The following is a 21,855-nucleotide window of genomic DNA, read 5'->3' on the forward strand; positions in this document are numbered from 1 at the left end:
AACTTCAATTTTATGTATTTAAATAGCACATAAAATACCACTCCATCAGTGCCTAGCTGATGGACCAGAGTGGTTGAAGGAGACCGCTTGGGAAACACTGCGGGTGGTGCTGGCATCAGGGGTTCGATCCCCGGACCAGGAGCAGCCAGTTTCCTCCCTTATCCTAACAGCTTTCTTCTGGTAGGTTAGCTAGGCCAAGTCACTAGCAAAGCCGATGACCAAGTCCGCGTGTGGGCCATGTGGTGCTCCACTGGCTGTTCTCTGTATCTATGACCAAGTCCGTGTGTAGTTGGGGGGCAATCAGGATTGGGCCAACTTCCCAATGTGAAATGGCACCCACTAGTGACATTTTATTTTTTTTTTACATTTTCTGGACTTTTTGGTAGCACCTTTTTGTTTAATTACCTTTTATTAACAGTTTCAGGACCTTTTGGTAGCACCTTTTTGTTTAATTACCTGTTATCAACAGTTTCAGGACTTTATGGTAGCACCTTTTGTTTTATTATTACTATTTTTTACACTCTGGACTTTTTGGTAGCACCTTTTTGTTTAATTACCTTTTATTAACAGTTTCAGGACCATTTGGTAGCGCTAACCTTTTTGTTCAATTACCTGTTATTAATATTTTCAGGACTTTTTGGTAGCACCTTTTTGTTTAATTACCTTTTATTAACAGTTTCAGGACCTTTTGGTAGCACCTTTTTGTTTAATTACCTGTTATTAACAGTTTCAGGACTTTTTGGTAGCACCTTTTGTTTAATTACCTTTTATTAACAGTTTCAGCACTTTTTGATAGCACCTTTTGATTTATTATTTTTTACACACTGGACTTTTTGATAGCACCTTTTTGTTTAATTACCTTATATTAATAGTTTCAGGACTTTTTGGTAGCATCTTTTTGTTTAATTACCTTTTATTAACAGTTTCAGGACCATTTGGTAGCACCTGCTTTCTTAGTTATTATTTCTTTACAGAAATTGTAGATAAGAATGTGGTATATAGCTATAATGAAAGAATCATACAGCAAGCTAGTGTTCTACTGTTCCATGGCACCATTGCTCATTTCCAATACACTACTTTAGTCCTTCGTGACTATCCTTGAATTGTTAATAGTCCATACAATTAGTTATAATTTGTTCAGCATCTAGAAGTGTTTGCAATAAATTGTCTTCGCATAGAGTAGTACCATGCAGAGTATACAGTAATAGCACAAGCATCAGCCTGTGATAAGTACACTCACTCCGCAAAGGTATATATATTAATAACTGTTCTTAACTTGTTGATACTTCACACTAATAATTATTATTGTTTAGCATTAAACAAAAATCATTTATTTATCCCTTTAGTACAATGCAAAATTAATGTCTGAGTCTTTAATATAACACACATGTACAGAGCACGTGGGATAGAAATATACTAATTGGTGTGCATTACAATTGTGGTCCTAATTGTTCAATGGTTACTGCATTGGGCTGCTCACCCGGAGGTCCATGGTACAGATCCAGTGTGGGGAACATTTAAAAAAAAAATTTTTTTAACTTCAATTTTATGTATTTAAATAGCACATAAAATACTACTCCATCAGTGCCTAGCTGATGGACCAGAGTGGTTGAAGGAGACCGCTTGGGAAACCCTGCGGGTGGTGCTGGCATCAGGGGCTCGATCCCCGGACCAGGAGCAGCCAGTTTCCTCCCCCATCCTAACAGCTTTCTTCTGGTAGGTTAGCTAGGCCAAGTCACTAGCAAAGCCGATGACCAAGTCCGCGTGTGGGCCATGTGGTGCTCCACTGGCTGTTCCCTGTATCTATGACCAAGTCCGTGTGTAGTTGGGGGGCAATCAGGATTGGGCCAACTTCCCAATGTGAAATGGCACCCACTAGTGACATTTTATTTTTTTTTACATTTTCTGGATTTTTTGGTAGCACCTTTTTGTTTAATTACCTTTTATTAACAGTTTCAGGACCTTTTGGTAGCACCTTTTTGTTTAATTACCTGTTATTAACAGTTTCAGGACTTTTTGGTAGCACCTTTTGTTTAATTATTATTTTTTAAACTCTGGACTTTTTGGTAGCACCTTTTTGTTTAATTACCTTTTATTAACAGTTTCAGGACCATTTGGTAGCGCTAACCTTTTTGTACAATTACCTGTTTTTAATATTTTCAGAACTTTTTGGTAGCACCTTTTTGTTTAATTACCTTTTATTAACAGTTTCAGGACCTTTTGGTAGCACCTTTTTGTTTAATTACCTTTTATTAACAGTTTCAGGAACTTTTGGTAGCACCTTTTTGTTTAATTACCTGTTATTAACAGTTTCAGGACTTTTTGGTAGCTCCTTTTGTTTAATTACCTTTTATTAACAGTTTGAGCACTTTTTGATAGCACCTTTTGTTTACTTAATATTTTTTACACACTCTAGACTTTTTGATAACACCTTTTTGTTTAATTATTATTATTTTTTACACTCTCTGGACTTTTTGGTAGCACCATTTTGTTTAATTAGGCCAATGAAACTTGATTACCAGTTTCTCGCTCAGATTTTTGAAAATTTGATGCGGGCGGGCGGTAATTATTCATTATTCATCATTTTCCAAAAGGCACAACACACATCCCAAACATGAAGATTTCTGCCAAAAAAGTGAGTCTACATTGATTACTCATACATTAAATAGCTAAAATACGTTACTAATCCATATAACAAGTGATTTTTCCATTAGAGTATAGCTCATTGCTCCATTAGAGTAAAAGTGACTGCTCTATTAGAGTATTTCAATCTGAAATACCAATAATGAAATTCCATGCGGGTGTATCAAAAGCATGCGGGCGATGACGCGAAACTGCTAATCAAATTTCATTGGCCTTACCTTTTATTAACAGTTTCAGGACCTTTTGGTAGCACCTTTTTGTTTAATTACATTTTGTTAACAGTTTCAGGACTTTTTGGTAGCACCTTTTTGTTTAATTACCTTTTATTAACAGTTTAGGAACCTTTTGGTAGCACCTTTTTGTTTAATTACCTGTTATTAATAGTTTCAGGACTTTTTGGTAGCACTTTTTTGATTAATTACCTTTTATTAACAGTTTAAAGACCTTTTGGTAGCACCTGCTTGTTTAGTTATTATTTCTTTACAGAAATTGTAAATAAGAATGTGGTATATAGCTATAATGAAAGAATCATACAGCAAGCTAGTGTTCTACTGTTCCATGGCACCATTGCTCATTTCCAATCCACTACTTTAGTCCTTCGTGACTATCCTTGAAATGTTAATAGTCCATACAATTAGTTATAATTTGTTCAGCATCTAGAAGTGTTTGCAATAAATTGTCTTCGCATAGAGTAGTACCATGCAGAGTATAAAGTAATAGCACAAGCATCAGCCTGTGATAAGTACACTCATTTCGCAAAGGTATATATATTAATAACTGTTCTTAACTTGTTGATACTTCACACTAATAATTATTATTGTTTAGCATTAAACAAAAATCATTTATTTATCCCTTTAGTACAATGCAAAATGAATGTCTGAGTCTTTAATATAACACACATGTACAGAGCACGTGAGATAGAAATATACTAATTGGTGTGCATTACGATTGTGGTCCTAATTGTTCAATGGTTACTGCATTGGGCTGCTCACCAGGAGGTCCATGGTACAGATCCAGTGTGGGGAACATTAAAAAAAGAATTTTTTAAACTTCAATTTTATGTATTTAAATAGCACATAAAATACTACTCCATCTGTGGCTAGCTGATGGACCAGAGTGGTTGAAGGAGACCGCTTGGGAAACCCTGCGGGTGGTGCTGGCATCAGGGGTTCGATCCCCGGACCAGGAGCAGCCAGTTTCCTCCCTTATCCTAACAGCTTTCTTCTGGTAGGTTAGCTAGGCCAAGTCACTAGCAAAGCCGATGACCAAGTCCGCGTGTGGGCCATGTGGTGCTCCACTGGCTGTTCCCTGTATCTATGACCAAGTCCGTGTGTAGTTGGGGGGCAGTCAGGATTGGGCCAACTTCCCAATGTGAAATGGCACCCACTAGTGACATTTTATTTTTTTTTTACATTTTCTGGACTTTTTGGTAGCACCTTTTTGTTTAATTACCTTTTATTAACAGTTTCAGGACCTTTTGGTAGCACCTTTTTGTTTAATTACCTGTTATTAACAGTTTCAGCACTTTTTGATAGCACCTTTTGATTAATTATTTTTTACACACTCTGGTTTTTCTGATAGCACTTTTTTGTTTTATTACCTTATATTAACAGTTTCAGGACTTTTTGGTAGCACCTTTTGTTTAATTACCTTTTATTAACAGTTTCAGGACTTTTTGGTTGCACCTTTTTGTTTAATTGCCTTTTATTAACAGTTTCAGGACCTTTTGGTAGCACCCTTTTGTTTAATTACCTGTTATTAACAGTTTCAGGACCATTTGGTTGCACCTGTTTGTTCAATTACTTGTTATTAATAGTTTCAGGACTTTTTGGTAGCACCTTTTTGTTTAATTACTTTTATTAACAGTTTCAGGACCATTTGGTAGCATCTTTTTGTTTAATTACCTGTTATTAACAGTTTCAGGACCTTTTGCTAGCACCTTTTTGTTTAATTACCTGTTATTAACAGCTTCAGGACTTTTTGGTAGCACCTTTTGTTTAATTACCTTATATTAACAGTTTCAGGACTTTTTGGTAGCATCTTTTTGTTTAATTACCTTTTATTAACAGTTTCAGGACCATTTGGTTGCACCTGTTTGTTCAATTACTTGTTATTAATAGTTTCAGGACTTTTTGGTAGCACATTTTTGTTTAATTACTTTTATTAACAGTTTCAGGACCTTTTGGTAGCATCTTTTTGTTTAATTACCTGTTATTAACAGTTTCAGGACCTTTTGCTAGCACCTTTTTGTTTAATTACCTGTTATTAACAGTTTCAGGACTTTTTGGTAGCACCTTTTTGTTTAATTACCTTTTATTAACAGTTTAGGAACCTTTTGGTAGCACCTTTTTGTTTAATTACCTGTTATTAACAGTTTCAGGACTTTTTGGTAGCACCTTTTTGTTTAATTACCTTTTATTAACAGTTTAGGAACCTTTTGGTAGCACCTTTTTGTTTAATTACCTGTTATTAATAGTTTCAGGACTTTTTGGTAGCACCTTTTTGTTTAATTACCTTTTATTAACAGTTTCAGGACCATTTGGTAGCGCTAACCTTTTTGTTCAATTACCTGTTATTAATATTTTCAGGACTTTTTGGTAGCACCTTTTTGTTTAATTACCTTTTATTAACAGTTTCAGGACCTTTTGGTAGCACTTTTTTGTTTAATTACCTGTTATTAACAGTTTCAGTACTTTTTGGTAGCACCTTTTGTTTAATTACCTTTCATTAACAGTGTCAGCACTTTTTGATAGCACCTTTTGATTTATTATTTTTTACACACTCTGGACTTTTTGATAGCACCTTTTTGTTTAATTACCTTATATTAACAGTTTCAGGACTTTTTGGTAGCATCTTTTTGTTTAATTTCCTTTTATTAACAGTTTCAGGACCATTTGGTTGCACCTGTTTGTTCAATTGCTTGTTATTAATAGTTTCAGGACTTTTTGGTAGCACCTTTTTGTTTAATTACTTTTATTAACAGTTTCAGGACCTTTTGGTAGCATCTTTTTGTTTAATTACCTGTTATTAACAGTTTCAGGACCTTTTGCTAGCACCTTTTCGTTTAATTACCTGTTATTAACAGTTTCAGGACTTTTTGGTAGCACCTTTTGTTTAATTACCTTTATTAACAGTTTGAGCACTTTTTGATAGCACCTTTTGTTTACTTAATATTTTTTACACACTCTAGACTTTTTGAGAACACCTTTTTGTTTAATTATTATTATTTTTTACACTCTCTGAACTTTTTGGTAGCACCTTTTTGTTTAATTAGGCCAATGAAACTTGATTACCAGTTTCTCGCTCAGATTTTTGAAAATTTGATGCGGGCGGGCGGTTATTATTCATTATTCATCATTTTCCAAAAGGCACAACACACATCCCAAACATGAAGATTTCTGCCAAAAAAGTGAGTCTACATTGATTACTCCTACATTAAATAGCTAAAATACGTTACTAATCCATATAACAAGTGATTTTTCCATTAGAGTATAGCTCATTGCTCCATTAGAGTAAAAGTGACTGCTCTATTAGAGTATTTCAATCTGAAATACCAATAATGAAATTCCATGCGGGTGTATCAAAAGCATGCGGGCGATGACGCGAAACTGCTAATCAAATTTCATTGGCCTTACCTTTTATTAACAGTTTCAGGACCTTTTGGTAGCACCTTTTTGTTCAATTACCTGTTATTAATAGTTTCAGGACTTTTTGGTAGCACCTTTTTGTTTAATTACCTTTTATTAACAGTTTCAGGACTTTTTGGTAGCACCTTTTTGTTTAATTACCTTTAATTAACAGTTTAGGAACCTTTTGGTAGCACCTTTTTGTTTAATTACCTGTTATTAATAGTTTCAGGACTTTTTGGTAGCAACTTTTTGATTAATTACCTTTTATTAACAGTTTCAAGACCTTTTGGTAGCACCTGCTTGTTTAGTTATTATTTCTTTACAGAAATTGTAAATAAGAATGTGGTATATAGCTATAATGAAAGAATCATACAGCAAGCTAGTGTTCTACTGTTCCATGGCACCATTGCTCATTTCCAATCCACTACTTTAGTCCTTCGTGACTATCCTTGAAATGCTAATAGTCCATACAATTAGTTATAATTTGTTCAGCATCTAGAAGTGTTTGCAATAAATTGTCTTCGCATAGAGTAGTACCATGCAGAGTATAAAGTAATAGCACAAGCATCAGCCTGTGATAAGTACACTCACTTCGCAAAGGTATATATATTAATAACTGTTCTTAACTTGTTGATACTTCACACTAATAATTATTATTGTTTAGCATTAAACAAAAATAATTTATTTATCCCTTTAGTACAATGCAAAATGAATGTCTGAGTCTTTAATATAACACACATGTACAGAGCACGTGGGATAGAAATATACTAATTGGTGTGCATTACGATTGTGGTCCTAATTGTTCAATGGTTACTGCATTGGGCTGCTCACCCGGAGGTCCATGGTACAGATCCAGTGTGGGGAACATTAAAAAAAAAAAATTTTTAACTTGAATTTTATGTATTTAAATAGCACATAAAATACTACTCCATCAGTGGCTAGCTGATGGACCAGAGTGGTTGAAGGAGACCGCTTGGGAAACCCTGTGGGTGGTGCTGGCATCAGAGGTTCGATCCCCGGACTAGGAGCAGCCAGTTTCCTCCCTTATCCTAACAGCTTTCTTCTGGTAGGTTAGCTAGGCCAAGTCACTAGCAAAGCCGATGACCAAGTCCGCGTGTGGGCCATGTGGTGCTCCACTGGCTGTTCCCTGTATCTATGACCAAGTCCGTGTGTAGTTGGGGGGCAATCAGGACGTGGCCAACTTCCCAATGTGAAATGGCACCAACTAGTGACATTTTATTTTTTTTTTACATTTTCTGGACTTTTTGGTAGCACCTTTTTGTTTAATTACCTTTTATTAACAGTTTCAGGACATTTTGGTAGCACCTTTTGTTTAATTACCTTTATTAACAGTTTCCGCACTTTTTGATAGCATCTTTTGATTTATTATTTTTTACACACTCTGGACTTTTTGATAGCACCTTTTTGTTTAATTACCTTATATTAACAGTTTCAGGACTTTTTGGTAGCATCTTTTTGTTTAATTACCTTTAATTAACAGTTTCAGGACCATTTGGTTGCACCTGTTTGTTCAATTACTTGTTATTAATAGTTTCAGGACTTTTTGGTAGCACCTTTTTGTTTAATTACTTTTATTAACAGTTTCAGGACCTTTTGGTAGCACCTTTTTGTTTAATTACCTGTTATTAACAGTTTCAGGACTTTTTGGTTACACCTTTTGTTTAATTACCTTATATTAACAGTTTCAGGACTTTTTGGTAGCATCTTTTTGTTTAATTACCTTTAATTAACAGTTTCAGGACCATTTGGTTGCACCTGTTTGTTCAATTACTTGTTATTAATAGTTTCAGGACTTTTTGGTAGCACCTTTTTGTTTAATTACTTTTATTAACAGTTTCAGGACCTTTTGGTAGCACCTTTTTGTTTAATTACCTGTTATTAACAGTTTCAGCACTTTTTGATAGCACCTTTTGATTAATTGTTTTTTACACACTCTGGTCTTTTTGATAGCAGCTTTTTTGTTTTATTACCTTATATTAACAGTTTCAGGACTTTTTGGTAGCACCTTTTGTTTAATTACCTTTTATTAACAGTTTCAGGACTTTTTGGTTGCACCTTTTTGTTTAATTGCCTTTTATTAACAGTTTCAGGACCTTTTGGTAGCACCCTTTTGTTTAATTACCTGTTATTTATAATTTCAGGACTTTTTGTTAGCACCTTTTGTTTAATTACCTTTTATTAACAGTTTCAGGACTTTTTGGTTGCACCTTTTTGTTTAATTGCCTTTTATTAACAGTTTCAGGACCTTTTGGTAGCACCCTTTTGTTTAATTACCTGTTATTAATAATTTCAGGACTTTTTGGTAGCACCCTTTTGTTTAATTACCTTTTATTAACAGTTTCAGGACTTTTTGGTATCACCTTTTCGTTTAATTATTATTATTTTTTACACTCTGGACTTTTTGGTAGCACCTGCTTGTTTAGTTATTATTTCTTTACAGAAATTGTAAATAAGAATGTGGTATATAGCTATAATGAAAGAATCATACAGCAAGCTAGTGTTCTACTGTTCCATGGCACCATTGCTCATTTCCAATCCACTACTTTAGTCCTTCGTGACTATCCTTGAAATGTTAATAGTCCATACAATTAGTTATAATTTGTTCAGCATCTAGAAGTGTTTGCAATAAATTGTCTTCGCATAGAGTAGTACCATGCAGAGTATACAGTAATAGCACATGCATCAGCCTGTGATAAGTACACTCACTCCTCAAAGGTATATATATTAATAACTGTTCTTAACTTGTTGATACTTCACACTAATAATTATTATTGTTTAGCATTAAACAAAAATAATTTATTTATCCCTTTAGTACAATGCAAAATTAATGTCTGAGTCTTTAATATAACACACATGTGCAGAGCACGTGGGATAGAAATATACTAATTGGTGTGCATTACAATTGTGGTCCTAATTGTTCAATGGTTACTGCATTGGGCTGCTCATCCGGAGGTCCATGGTACAGATCCAGTGTGGGGAACATTTAAAAAAACAATTCTGAGCTTATGTAGAGCAAGCAGCAAAATATAAATACTTTGTTTTGGTGTGCTAGATATAGGATGGAGATGGTACAACTACTGCAAATGATGGTAAAGTACATAGCTACAATTCTTAATGATTATGCTGTAACACCTAAACAAGTATTATTATTATCAATTATAAAAAAATAATCCAGCTGGTCCTGACAATTGTCACCCTTATGCTTCGTCTATAATGTTTAAATCACATAGTTCTACCCATGAGAACACTTTTAACAAAGTGCTTAAAGATTTAGTGTGAAGTTATTTTACCCAACTCATAGAAGGATGCAAAATTACATTGATCTTCATCAGAACCAAACCAGGCAACTAATAGTATGTACCAACCAGTGAGTCTAATGTCTGTTATATATATATATATATTTATTTTGTTTTAGTGGCAACCCTGATTCTTTACGAGAGTTCTACTAGCTGTGAGTAATCAACCTGATACTACAACTAAACAGCTAACTGCTTATTATATGGCACTCAAATAATTGAGGGTTTTAATATTAGCGTAATAGTAGGCTTGCCATTGGAGCTGTAGCAATCGCATTATTAAAGATCAGTGATGCTAAATAACTTTTGTATAGCTATGATAATGTCAAAACTACATTAAGACTGGATGCAATTTTTATTTATCATTCACAACACAATTTACATAACACAGGTGGTCGAGTATTATTTATCCAACACTATAGCAATGTCGAAGTGTACCACTGTGCAGTACATATACATAAGTCATGTACTCCACTACCCTAAGCCATTATATATATATATATATATATAAATTCACTAAATAGAAAATCTATAGAATTAATTTCTTTCATTTTCTAATGTACAACATGGATTTCGTTTCGGATGAACTGCAACTACTGTAAGTAGTAAGCCATTGGGTTGACTGTGATGATGCTTGAAAAGACATTGCCGTTCTGTACCTGCATGGATCTTTAAAATACTTACTGCTACTGCTACATTCTGAGTCAAGTTTACTCAGAAGCTAGTCCAACAATGACAATTCTTGCTTCACTGGGGTAGGCTTATGTCGATTATGCCAGAATAATTTAGGGTGTAATAGGTAGGCAAAATGATTGAGCATAATAGGCACAATATTTGTGCATTGGTTATTAGAGAATCTGAAATTCTGCTAATTTAGTATGATACAGACTTGGATAGCTTAATGAAAGAGACAAACACAATAAAAGAAGATACTTGTGAAGGACAAGTGGCAAAAGATTGAGATATTCATACACTGTAGATTACAGTTACATTTACATTATAGTGCAATGTCACAGCTACGATATGGTATAACAGTATGTACAGTTAGTGTACAGATTGCACTAAAGGTAATCTGCAGCTGGTAACATGTACCAGCCCTATAATAAAGTAACATTCTTTAACTACTAATACATTAAAATTTGTAGTATGATGTTGAGAGCAGATGTTGAAGGGACAAGTAAAATGGAGGGTATGATGGTTGCCTATTAGTCATGAAATTCTGCCACAAAATTTTGGTCAACTGAAGTTTGATGGTAATTAATAAAAGTTTGAGTCAGGTCGATTACTGGTAAGCTGCTAGGTAATCTGAATGTTATGTTTCTTATTTGATGATGTATGTATAAACATGTTCAAGTTTGTTGCAGGAAGTATAGACCTTGTAGAATGATGGCAGAGTTGAATCGACTGAATGTACGTCTCAGTAGTCCAAGAATTCTGTAAGTTTAGATGTTATGTGTTTGTAGTGGTCTTTCCAAGACAAGTCAGTGGATAAAATGATACCGATCGCGAGATCACAGTGAGAGTTCATTATTGGGCAGTCATCAATGTTATATATAAGAAGTAGGGAACTTTGTATGGTGTTAAGTTTGTTAGTGTTGAAGGATAGATTAGAGTCATGAGACCAGTTGGATAATGAGTTTAGGTCATCCTGGAGTTTAAGGGAGTCAAGTAGATCAAAAGTGAGTTTGTATCATTTCATGTCATCTGCAAAAGGTAATGCATTGGAGTGATGAATTGATTGGAACAGATCATTAATGAACAGATCATTACCTTTTGCAGGAACAGATCATTCTAGGAACAGAAATAGTCCCAGAATGCTTTCCTGTGGCACACCTGATAAGACAGTAGTAGAAGTGAGTATGGGCATTTGAGGCGAACACATTGGTATCTAATATTGAGAGATGTTTTAAACCACCATCACAGGTCACCCATAGCACCAATTTTCCATAATTTTGATAGTAGTTTATTGTGGAGAACTCATGCAAAAACTTTGGAAAAATCTAAATAGATTACATCTGTTTGGTTTTGCACTCATAGAGATTGTTTGTAAAAGAGAAGATGTTGTTGTAAGGTTGAGCATCCTTTCATGAAACCAAATTGAGAAGTTGAGATATGATAAAAAACTAATGGAATTTACAATTATTTTTATCATGAATGATGATATGTTCAACTACCTTGGACACAATGCAAAGTAAGGAAATTGGTCTGTAATTAGCTAGTGACACTGTTTCTATCACCAGCTTTGAAAATAGGGATTATGCAATGGATCTGTCATTTGGAAGAAAGACGACAAAAAATAGCACATGAAAATAAATAGTGTAGAGGTTTAGTTAAAACAATTGCATAGTTTATTAAGACTGCAGGACTAATTCCGTCAATATCAATTGCCTTTTTATATATGGTGAAGAGATAATAGAGTACTGAAAACTTCTTCAGTAATATTGAAGGAGTCAACATAAGAATTTGTTTGAGGCATGTCTTCAAATTGAGGTAGAGAAGACGTACTCTGAGAAACACAGAGTAAAAGTATGTGTTTAACATGCATAGTAGCCTTGTTAACATCTTCAGTGGCAGAACAGTCACCACATGTCTAATAAAACATCCAGAGATGCATTACCTACTCTAATAGAGCAGTCAATATACAATTTTCTAATAGCATACCTGGGGCATAATAAAGCAAGTCTCAGAGTAATTGAAGCATAATAGGGAACATTTTAGAGCACTGCTCAAAAGCATAATAGGCAATTTCAAGAACCTATATAATAGGGTCAAGCCTGCATTGGGGTAAGTTCATCACCAGCAACAAACTCACTGTTGTGTTGTTAGCAGTTGGAGACATGATTATTTAATATGTACTACTGTATACGCCATTATATACTCTATCACTTAATCATGCTACCACGGATATTTGTATACAAAAAGTGCTCTATGAATAGAACATCCAATATTAAATTAATAAAATGCCTGCTTGGTCAGTTGTGTCCCACAGACCATCTGCTCATATACACCTACTACCCAAGTGCACGTGCACTCCCTCTTTCCAAACTATGGATCTGCCCATGTGCAGAACAGTACTTGTATTCCATTTAAAATTTAGGTATGGATAGTATATCATATATATAAAATAGGCCACATCACACTACGAGCAAGCCACATGCATTCAACTAAATAACACCACGTGTCTTATTATACCCATGCATGCATGCATGCATACACAGCAACACTCTTCAATTTTACAGTACGTAATTAAGTATGTAGTTATGTACGTGTAGTGTGACAAGTGGCATGGTATATTGCTATGTATATACAGTACGTGAAATGTATAGTGTTGCTATGTATGTGCAATACCCAGTTGAATTAATAGAGGCAGATCAAAGACTTTCACATGTAATAGAAAATTTTTTTAAAAGATATAATAATTCATATTGAGCTGTTTTATACATGTTGCCGGCACATAAGTACACCATAGTAGCTAAAAGATGATGAAGATTTCAAAACATGTCGGCAGTCCTAGAGATGCTGTTGACAAATTCCACAACTGAAAAAATATTTTAGTATATAGGAGTATTTTCAAGGTGCGCAAGTCATTAAATATGCAAAGAATCAACTGTATTAGTAGTGGCTCCCTAAGTTTAAACCTACTTTTCAACAGTTTGAAAGTATTATAGAGTCCCATGTTCCATTTACCACCAGTAATGTGATAATTTGAATTTATGTATGAGTATTCTGTAACTCAAATGGGTCATGTTCACATGCAAGTTTGCATAATTATAGGTAAACATTAAACTCTCCATAGTAAAAGACTATAAAATGCCATGGCTTAGCATTACCATGTGAAAATGTTAACAAGCATCTCACTAAATTAAATGGGTGGGTGGATGAAACAACATAACTATATACTTATTATTTATTTATTTTATTATTATTAACACTTTACAGTGACCAGCACTTTGAAATTATTGGCGGACTATGTAATATAATGAATGTCAAAATTAATGGCCAATTTTCTACAGAAAAATGGCTATAAAGGTTAGCTGAGATCAAATGGTACTAGCTATATCTAAAAATTTAAAGTAACGTATGATGCACTATTGTATCAAGTTCATACTCTATCATGGAAGTCACAATTATTTCACAAACCTGTTGTATACAAGTACTATATATCAGAGCTTCTAAAATTATGTGATCTTGTTTTTTCTAGGGACAAGCCCCAAGATAAGCATCCACATCTGTACATGTCGTATGCGGCTTCAAACCCCACTGTGAAATTTTCATGGTAAAAACACAGTCACTAGCCCTGGTATAAACTACCAACACCTGCAAATTGCATTCATCTTTATCTGTAAAATGTGTAAATCAGGGGCAAAAAAAAATATTATTCTTTATAGCCATATCCAAACCTGAGACCAGGAGAAGGGGAATTACAGTAGCTAGTTATACGTATTTAGTTCATAATTGTAGCAAATTGTTAAAGTGAAGAGAGTGCTTGTGTAACGAAGTTCTTCTCAACTAAAGGAAATTTTGGGGGCAAGAAACCATGAAGAATACTAGCTAGCTATGGTTGTGATTTAAAAGCATTTTAAATAACAAAGGGAATGGAATTTAAAAAGGGTTCAAAAACATTGAATGGTGAGATAGAAAAGTAGTTATCTAAATATAATTACAATGGCGGATCCAGGATGAGGCATTTGGGGCAAATGCCCCCTTCCCGCAAGAAATTGCATACAAGATCGAGATACTCTAATAGAGCAGTCAATTACTTTAATAAAGCAGTCACAATGTTCATATGAGACCGTGTAGCTTACCTATGAAGCTATAAATAAGGATTTTATTTTACATAACATACGTGATATAATATATTTGGTAAAGGATAACTAGCTATTATTGTTGACCTTTTTTTTTTTTTTTTTTTGCTCTTCAACTTCAGCAAGGTGCCCCCCCTCCCCTCTTTCCAAACTCTGGATCCGCCCCTGAATTATAGGATCATCTGTTGATAATAAGAATGGTATATTTCGCCCTGCATTCCTACAAACCCACAATTAAAATAGTTGACTCAGTGTGTCGAGCACCGCGGCTTCACTAAAAATGTCAACTTTTGATGATCTCGTAAGACTTAAGATAGAAGGATTTCGTTGGACCTATGATCGTCTCAGCACTTATTTGCAGAGTTTGTATCCTGAAAGATCAGGTTTCAGTGTGCGTTCCTTACAGAGGTAAACTGTGACGCATGGCGAAACGCATGGATCATGGATGTACGGTACTTATCTACGGCCGCCTATCTGATCTGGATATCATTCGTTATTGTACTGTTGCATAGCTATAGGCTGAGCCCATGCAGGAAAATTTTGAACGTACACATTATCAGGGAGCTAAAGTACCCGATATTTATAGTCCCGGCGCTGTGAAACATAGCTAAATGATGACAAATATAAGTTAAAGGTTAGCATGAGGCGATCGATCTTTTAGGCATGCATGAGATACCCGGCATGAAAGAGCGCATGCATGCACACTAGGCATTTGTGAAATATTATTCTTTTTGTGTGATCTTCCACAGATTTTGCAATTCTAAAGGAATACAGAGAACCTCTAGGCTCAATACTGCAGACTTGGATGAAGAGGTAGCTGTAGCAGTAAGTAAGGTATGCGCTGCACAATATAACATATTATTTCTGATTAAGATCTAATTTTGCATTCACAAAAGTTGTGAATGGTTACATATGTAGCAGAATAACAGGTGTAATTTCAATTATCATAGGTAATTGTTTCAGCAATAAATAAATTCTCTGTTTCCCGTCCACCGCCCGCATCTAGTTACTGTCACCTCTAAATATTCCATTATTCCGTATTCTTCCATTATTTTCTGATTATTCTTGCATACTGAGAGGCTTAGTAAAAGCCATCTTGAACCAGTATCAGTAGTGCTATCGAGTTGGCACAAACTTCACGTTTGCACTATTTTTGCAACTTGAAAGGCTTAAGTATGCTTTATGCAGCTTTTTATGGTTGTGCCAGGCAAATAATCGCTTGAAAAGCTGCCAATTTTATAATGAAATAATGGAAATGAACTGCCCGCCCGCATGTAAATATGCTTGAGTCCAGGACGGGAAACAGAGAATTTATTTGGAGTGGCCTAACCCACATAGCTTGCACAAACATATACTTTAATGCATACTGTATTGCAGAGGAGGGTGGACACGATATAAGCGCTACTGAAAATTATTACCATTAATTGAATATTTCTAATACCAAGACTAAAATGAAGTGATGAAACCTCCACACTAATTTATCTTGTGCTTCTTGTGACGAACGGAAGAAAATGAGTACGAAGGTGTCCTATTTCCTGCCTGTTTCTCCATAAGGACACGTTTGCGGCATCCGCTTTCCTTTCTTTAATTCCATGGGAGTGAGCATATGAGGCTTATTGTATATCATAATACCTTCTTCAAGATTGTAGGGCTTGAATAGAAGCTTATAAGGTGTCTATAGAGTGCAACGCATCGATTCCACTGACAAACTTACTGCACACGTGATCTTCTATAAATTCAAGGGCGATTTACGTGTCGGGAATAGCAGGGAAGAGTGGGGCAGACCGGCTAAATATACTAAACGTGAAGCACACTTTCGAATGGTGCTCATTTAAACTTTGCTGTAAGCTTGGTTATACTTTTAATACAAATTTATGTGCTCACATGTGCATGCCCACCCTCCTCTGACTGTATTGTTATTCCGTATATTTTGTAACTCATTAATCATTTTGTAATTCACTAATTACCACCATTGCATTACTAAAAAGCGTAACTTGAACAAATGGCTCACAAACAATGTCAAGTGTACAAACAATATACCTTATCTTCAAAGGAGCTGACATTCAATATTTTGTCAGGTTGAAGGTATCGGGCATGTTTCAATCATAATAAAAAATATAGTTTCTCTTGTCATGACTACCTTTATCAGACTTAGTCAGACAATATCTTTCTTGTTTAGTATCACAGCTAGTGCTCCTATCACAGTATGCCATGCAGCAGTTTATTACATTGGCATATTCCTGGTTTCAGGTAGTACTATGAGACATTAATAGATCATCTTATACACAAAGAAGGATTAACAATGTACATATAATTGGTCAAGAAACAGTGATTTTTTATAATAAATAAATCATATTTTCATCATAATTATTGCTTATTGCTTCCTTAATAGGCTGGACCTACCTATGGTCGTAAAACGATCACTGTTTTTTTGGCATCTGAAGGAGTTAGGGTTAGTGAAAGACGAGTTGGAGAATCCCTGAGGCGTGTAAACCCTATCTACAATCACGCCCATAGGACATCTACTGCAAGACAGGTCAATCCTCATCGGTATCATGCTGATTACTTTGAACAAAAGCTCCATATCAATCAGAACGAGAAGTTGGTTATGTTTGGATGCACTCACATATGTGCACTCGACGGGTACAGTTCAAAAATTGTTGGATTTGTAACATTACCTGTCAAGAATAACTACATCATATATTCAGATCTCTTTATGTGAGTAACACTTCCCCTATTAATGATATACATTGATATATACTGCATACATGTAGTATTAAGTGAAACCTCACTTAGCTACTTACCACCTTTTTAGTAAGACCACTTTGTTATAGTCACCACCTAGAATACTTTTTAAACTGAGTTAAACTTTATTTTATGACATCATTAATAAGTCCACCTCATTTTTGTAATCAAACTTTTAGTGCAATTGGAGACCCTCTTAATGATGTAAATTAATTTATGTATGTGCTATAGGTATACTAATAGTCAGGTGTAATGTACATTGTATGATATTTATATTTGTACTATAGACCTATACTTAGACAGTATGGAATGTGGGATCAAATCCGCGTTGACCAAGGAAAGGAGTGGGTATTATTGCTATTTGTGCAAGAGTGGCTTTCTCACTTTCGCAGCAACACAAGGAAATACCCTCACTGCCGCTCTACTTCAAAGCAGGTAACTAAGTGACAATGACACATAGTGCATGGAACTTGTTAATACATACTTGAGAATGGAACCATGTACATACATAGTCCAGATACTTTGTGAAGTTTCCAAGGTAGCCGTGTAGAGCAAAACTTCTAAGGAACACATTGTACTATCTGTTGGTTTACAGATATATATATATATATATATATATATTCCGCATATATTTATGTAATGTTAATGCAGGCCATTTGCCTTATGTTTACCACAACACCTAATTATATTGGCTCTAATGAAGTTTGGTGTAATAGCTACACAAAAGCAAGCCCTGTGTAAAGTGGAAAATCTTATGAGATTCTACTTAATGTTTACAATGGTGCATGTTGGTAAAGGAAACAAATACAAACTACGATGGTTTTTTTTTGCAGTCTTGTTTCAGTAGCTTTTATTGCTTTGATCTTTAGATAGCGCACTAGTGCAAGATTAAAGTGTTTTAAGTACTAATTTCTGACAAGCTTGTTTAGATACTTAATGCTTCCCATTGCACAACCTTGAGGGTATGGAACCGTATGTGTGCAATGTAACAATCAGTTCAAAACTGTAACACTGATTTGTCTGATGTGGTCCTATCATACAATAAGCCAATGAATGTATATTGTCACTGGATTGAACTAGTAAACTGGACTGTAGGACTGAACTGCTGGATTCATGCTTTCTTTTAAAAAATTATTTAAGCAACTGACGATTGCTAATATTATATACTGAGTTTTAAAATGTTAGTCTACATGGCTAGACCATGTTTTCCCACCCACACACACGAAAGAAAATGGTGTGACTATGTAAGAACTAAGATGGATTTTTCAACTTTACTGAGCTGTAGCTGTTAGTAAGGTACCAGTGAGTGGAATACAAGATAGGTTAAAGTTCAGTAATATTGGTTAGATAGTACCTGAAATGCTCAACGAATTAACTAAGCTGGTAATAGTGTTCAAAAAGAGCAGGCAGTGAGAATTTTACATTCACTGTAACATTTGCTTTTGGCATTTACCAAATTATTCTGAGTGATCAGCAACAAAACATAAATCTCGTAGGTCATTGATGAAAATTTGTAAATCTTAAATCCCAATATTAGACTAAATTTCTGTAAATTCCTGCTTTCTTGCTCTAGTTTTGTTTTTTGACTGATATAAACCCCTATGTAAATCTTAAAATTGCAAAGTGATGTTTTGCTAATCACAGACCCCTCGTAGTATTTGTATGCAAGTTCAGTCCACCAGTCCAGTCCAGTCCAGTGATTGTATACGACCAAAATCAATGATGCATACCCTGCATATTTTACACATGAAGAGGGCAAAAGTTTTTTAGCTGCTTGTTTGTGTCTTCTGTCATTTCAGAATACATAAGGAATCTATATGATGTCATGTAAAAACCAAACTGCAGTTGCCAATATGTACCACGTGAAGTGCCTTGATGCTGCAAGTTTAATTCTGTGATACATTTCCTACAGTCAATGACATTGCAACTATACATGATGCCACCATAGTTCACTGCCCATTTAAATAACTGCATGCATGTATGTGGCACGATAAGTTTATGGTGTAAATGTGTCAGTTGACTATATTGTGTGTTACTTCTAGAATCATGCTGTTGAACGGATATGGGTTGAAGTTAACTCAAGGATCAATTATCCTATTAAAACTGTGTTAGTTCATATGGAGCAAAGGGATGAAATCAATTTGACTGACGACCATGTCAAGTATTGTGTATCTTGGTTTGTGATACGTGTAACTCAAGCAGGAACAAGATATTGGTGCAAGCATGGAACGTGCACAGAATACCAGGTACAGTGTATACTCAGATCTCAGAGGAGGTTGAACACATCATACGTGAGCGCATACGTTTGTATTGAAAGTATAACCAAGTGTCCATCAAAGTTTTAAAATAATACTCTTCGAGAGTACACTTCAAGTTTAGTCTATTCAGCCACTCTTCCCCCACTACTCCGGGCATATAAATCATTCTTAAAATCTACGGGGATCATGTGTGTAAAAGTTTATTGGTGGACTCGATGGGTAGTACTATAAGGACACCTTATCTGCATGTAGTTTAGCACAATAATTGTAGAAGAAAGCAATGGCCATGCTATCATAGCTTCCCAGAGAATTGAACGGAATTGAAAAAAAAGAAAGCGGACGCTGCCAGCTTGGCTTCACAGAATGGAGCAGAGAATGGGAACTTGCACACTCATCTTGCAGTAAGAATTTGTTGTTCATCACAATAACCACAAGGTAACATGGTGTGGCAATTGGTAAACACTTTAATCTCCATTTTGATATTAGAAATATGCAATTAGCAGCAATAAATTTTAGCAGCGCTTCTATCGTGCCCAGCCTCCTCTGCTCAGATCTCCAACTATGTGTCATGCACTGTCTTTGTTTGTGGCCTGTAATATGTTTGGAGACATATTTTAAACAAATTGTGGAATTTTAATTAGCTACAGGTCAATATTGTCACATGTCACACAATAACCTTTCACAAGTGACAAAAATTGGTCAAATTAATAAGTTCTCTGTTGTAGGAGAACTGTTGATTTGCAATGAATAAGGTCAGGCCTATTATTTTAAAAGAGCCCTTTACACATGCAGTTGAATGTGTTCTGGTCCATGCAGTGGCCCTGGAGGGGGGACAACATTAACCTTTTTTCCTTGTTGGCCAGTGAGAGGTCCAACTGAGGCAAGATTATTGCCAATTGAAACTTTTCTTAATGTTGTTGCCTAGCTTTAGTATAAAGTACAGCTTTAGGGAGTCTATAGGGTACAAGTATAACCTCATCCTGTAGGAGTTTGTAATTTATAGGCTTTAAAATAGCCATCTTAAGAGTGTTAAAACTTCATGCAGTAATACTATATTCTACCTTTATTGCATCTTCTTTCCAAGAGTTTGTCTTTCACCAGCTAGGGAATAAGCCATACCCTATACCCTCTTAGAGTTGCATATGTTGTAGTCTTCTACTGTATATTAGTATTTATATACTTCAACACAAAGCTCTGCATTATATTATTATAGGTATGAATAGAGGAATACCAAATGTATTGATGCAAACTAACAACCAAACTGGTCAATCACCTTCAACAAGCATTCCTGAACCAAATGAAGCTCTTCAACAATACCAACACCTTGGTGGTCAAGTTATTACATTTAATGGATTTGGTGTGGATCCTCTTGAGCATAGGGCTGACTTGATACAACAGAGAGAAGAACAATTCAAGTTACAGTTCACTAATTTTGATATTATCTTTCATGACACTGTCAATGGAAATTCTACTCGTTTTCATACAGGTCTCTTGCGCTTCATTGATATTAATATTATGGTTACATTATATTGTCATTAAATTTATTAATATATGGTTATATTATAGTACATTTGTTTTATAACAAGAATTGATACAAATGTACATTATGATTGCTAGGGACCTAGCTATAGCATACATATTAAGAACTCTTGAGTCTTGAGCAAGAAAGATTGAATTTTATTTATAGGCATATATACAGGAATAGACCTGAGTCAATATACTCAAAATTTTGCCCAAAATGCTTTAAGGAATTCCCTGAAATTTTCACCCATTATACTCCTTCAGTGTTCCCATTATATGCTTGCATTGTGCTCCTAGGTTAAAAACATTTCTAACAATAATATTTATCTTGGAATATTTTAAATCAGTGAATGCTCTGTTAGAGTATTTCAATACAAAGTGACTGTCAATTAGAGAGTATTGATCTAAGGAGCTATGAGCAATGCATCTGAGTGCTCTATTGTAGTTTGTAGTTTCCACTGACTGCTCTGTTAGGGAGTATTAATCTATTTCATGGAATTAAGCTCAATAGTTTGAAATATCCACCTAATATGCTAGCATTGTGCTGGCATATATAGCACTCCAGCCTTATTATGCTTTTATTATGCTGGAATATTTGATGCAGGCCTTGCCAACACTCCACCGAAACTTCATTTTGTTGTTACAGTGTATATATGGTAATACTTACAATACATGGTAGACCCTACCTGAAACCTAATCTATAGTTGTTTATTTCTGAATCAGCAAGTATACATATCACAAGTTATGACTTGTTCAATATAAAATACCATCATGAGTTACATATTCCCATAAATTATAAGATGAGATAAAATCTTGATAAAAGATGAAAGTTACATACCAGTGTGATGTTCAGCTTCACTAGCTTGACACTGCATGCATATGGCTGCCAGCAGATCTAGAATTTGAAGGGATCCACTAGGGTAATAAGTATATGGAG

The 21,855-nt window shown here is 34.9% G+C and overlaps 1 protein-coding gene across 1 annotated transcript; it reads left to right on the plus strand.

Moving 5' to 3' along the window:
• Positions 1–14,674: 14,674 nt before the first annotated feature.
• Positions 14,675–20,888, plus strand: LOC136248461 (uncharacterized). The gene is made up of 6 exons (XM_066040241.1): positions 14,675–14,802; positions 15,144–15,228; positions 16,787–17,112; positions 17,427–17,574; positions 19,182–19,385; positions 20,611–20,888. The coding sequence occupies exons 1-6, from the start codon at positions 14,675–14,677 to the stop codon at positions 20,614–20,616; spliced, it is 897 nt and encodes a 298-aa protein (XP_065896313.1). The 3' UTR covers positions 20,617–20,888.
• The last annotated feature ends 967 nt before the right edge of the window (positions 20,889–21,855 follow it).

Source organism: Dysidea avara, chromosome 3 (assembly GCF_963678975.1).
Source record: "Dysidea avara chromosome 3, odDysAvar1.4, whole genome shotgun sequence".
Lineage (NCBI taxonomy): Eukaryota > Metazoa > Porifera > Demospongiae > Dictyoceratida > Dysideidae > Dysidea > Dysidea avara.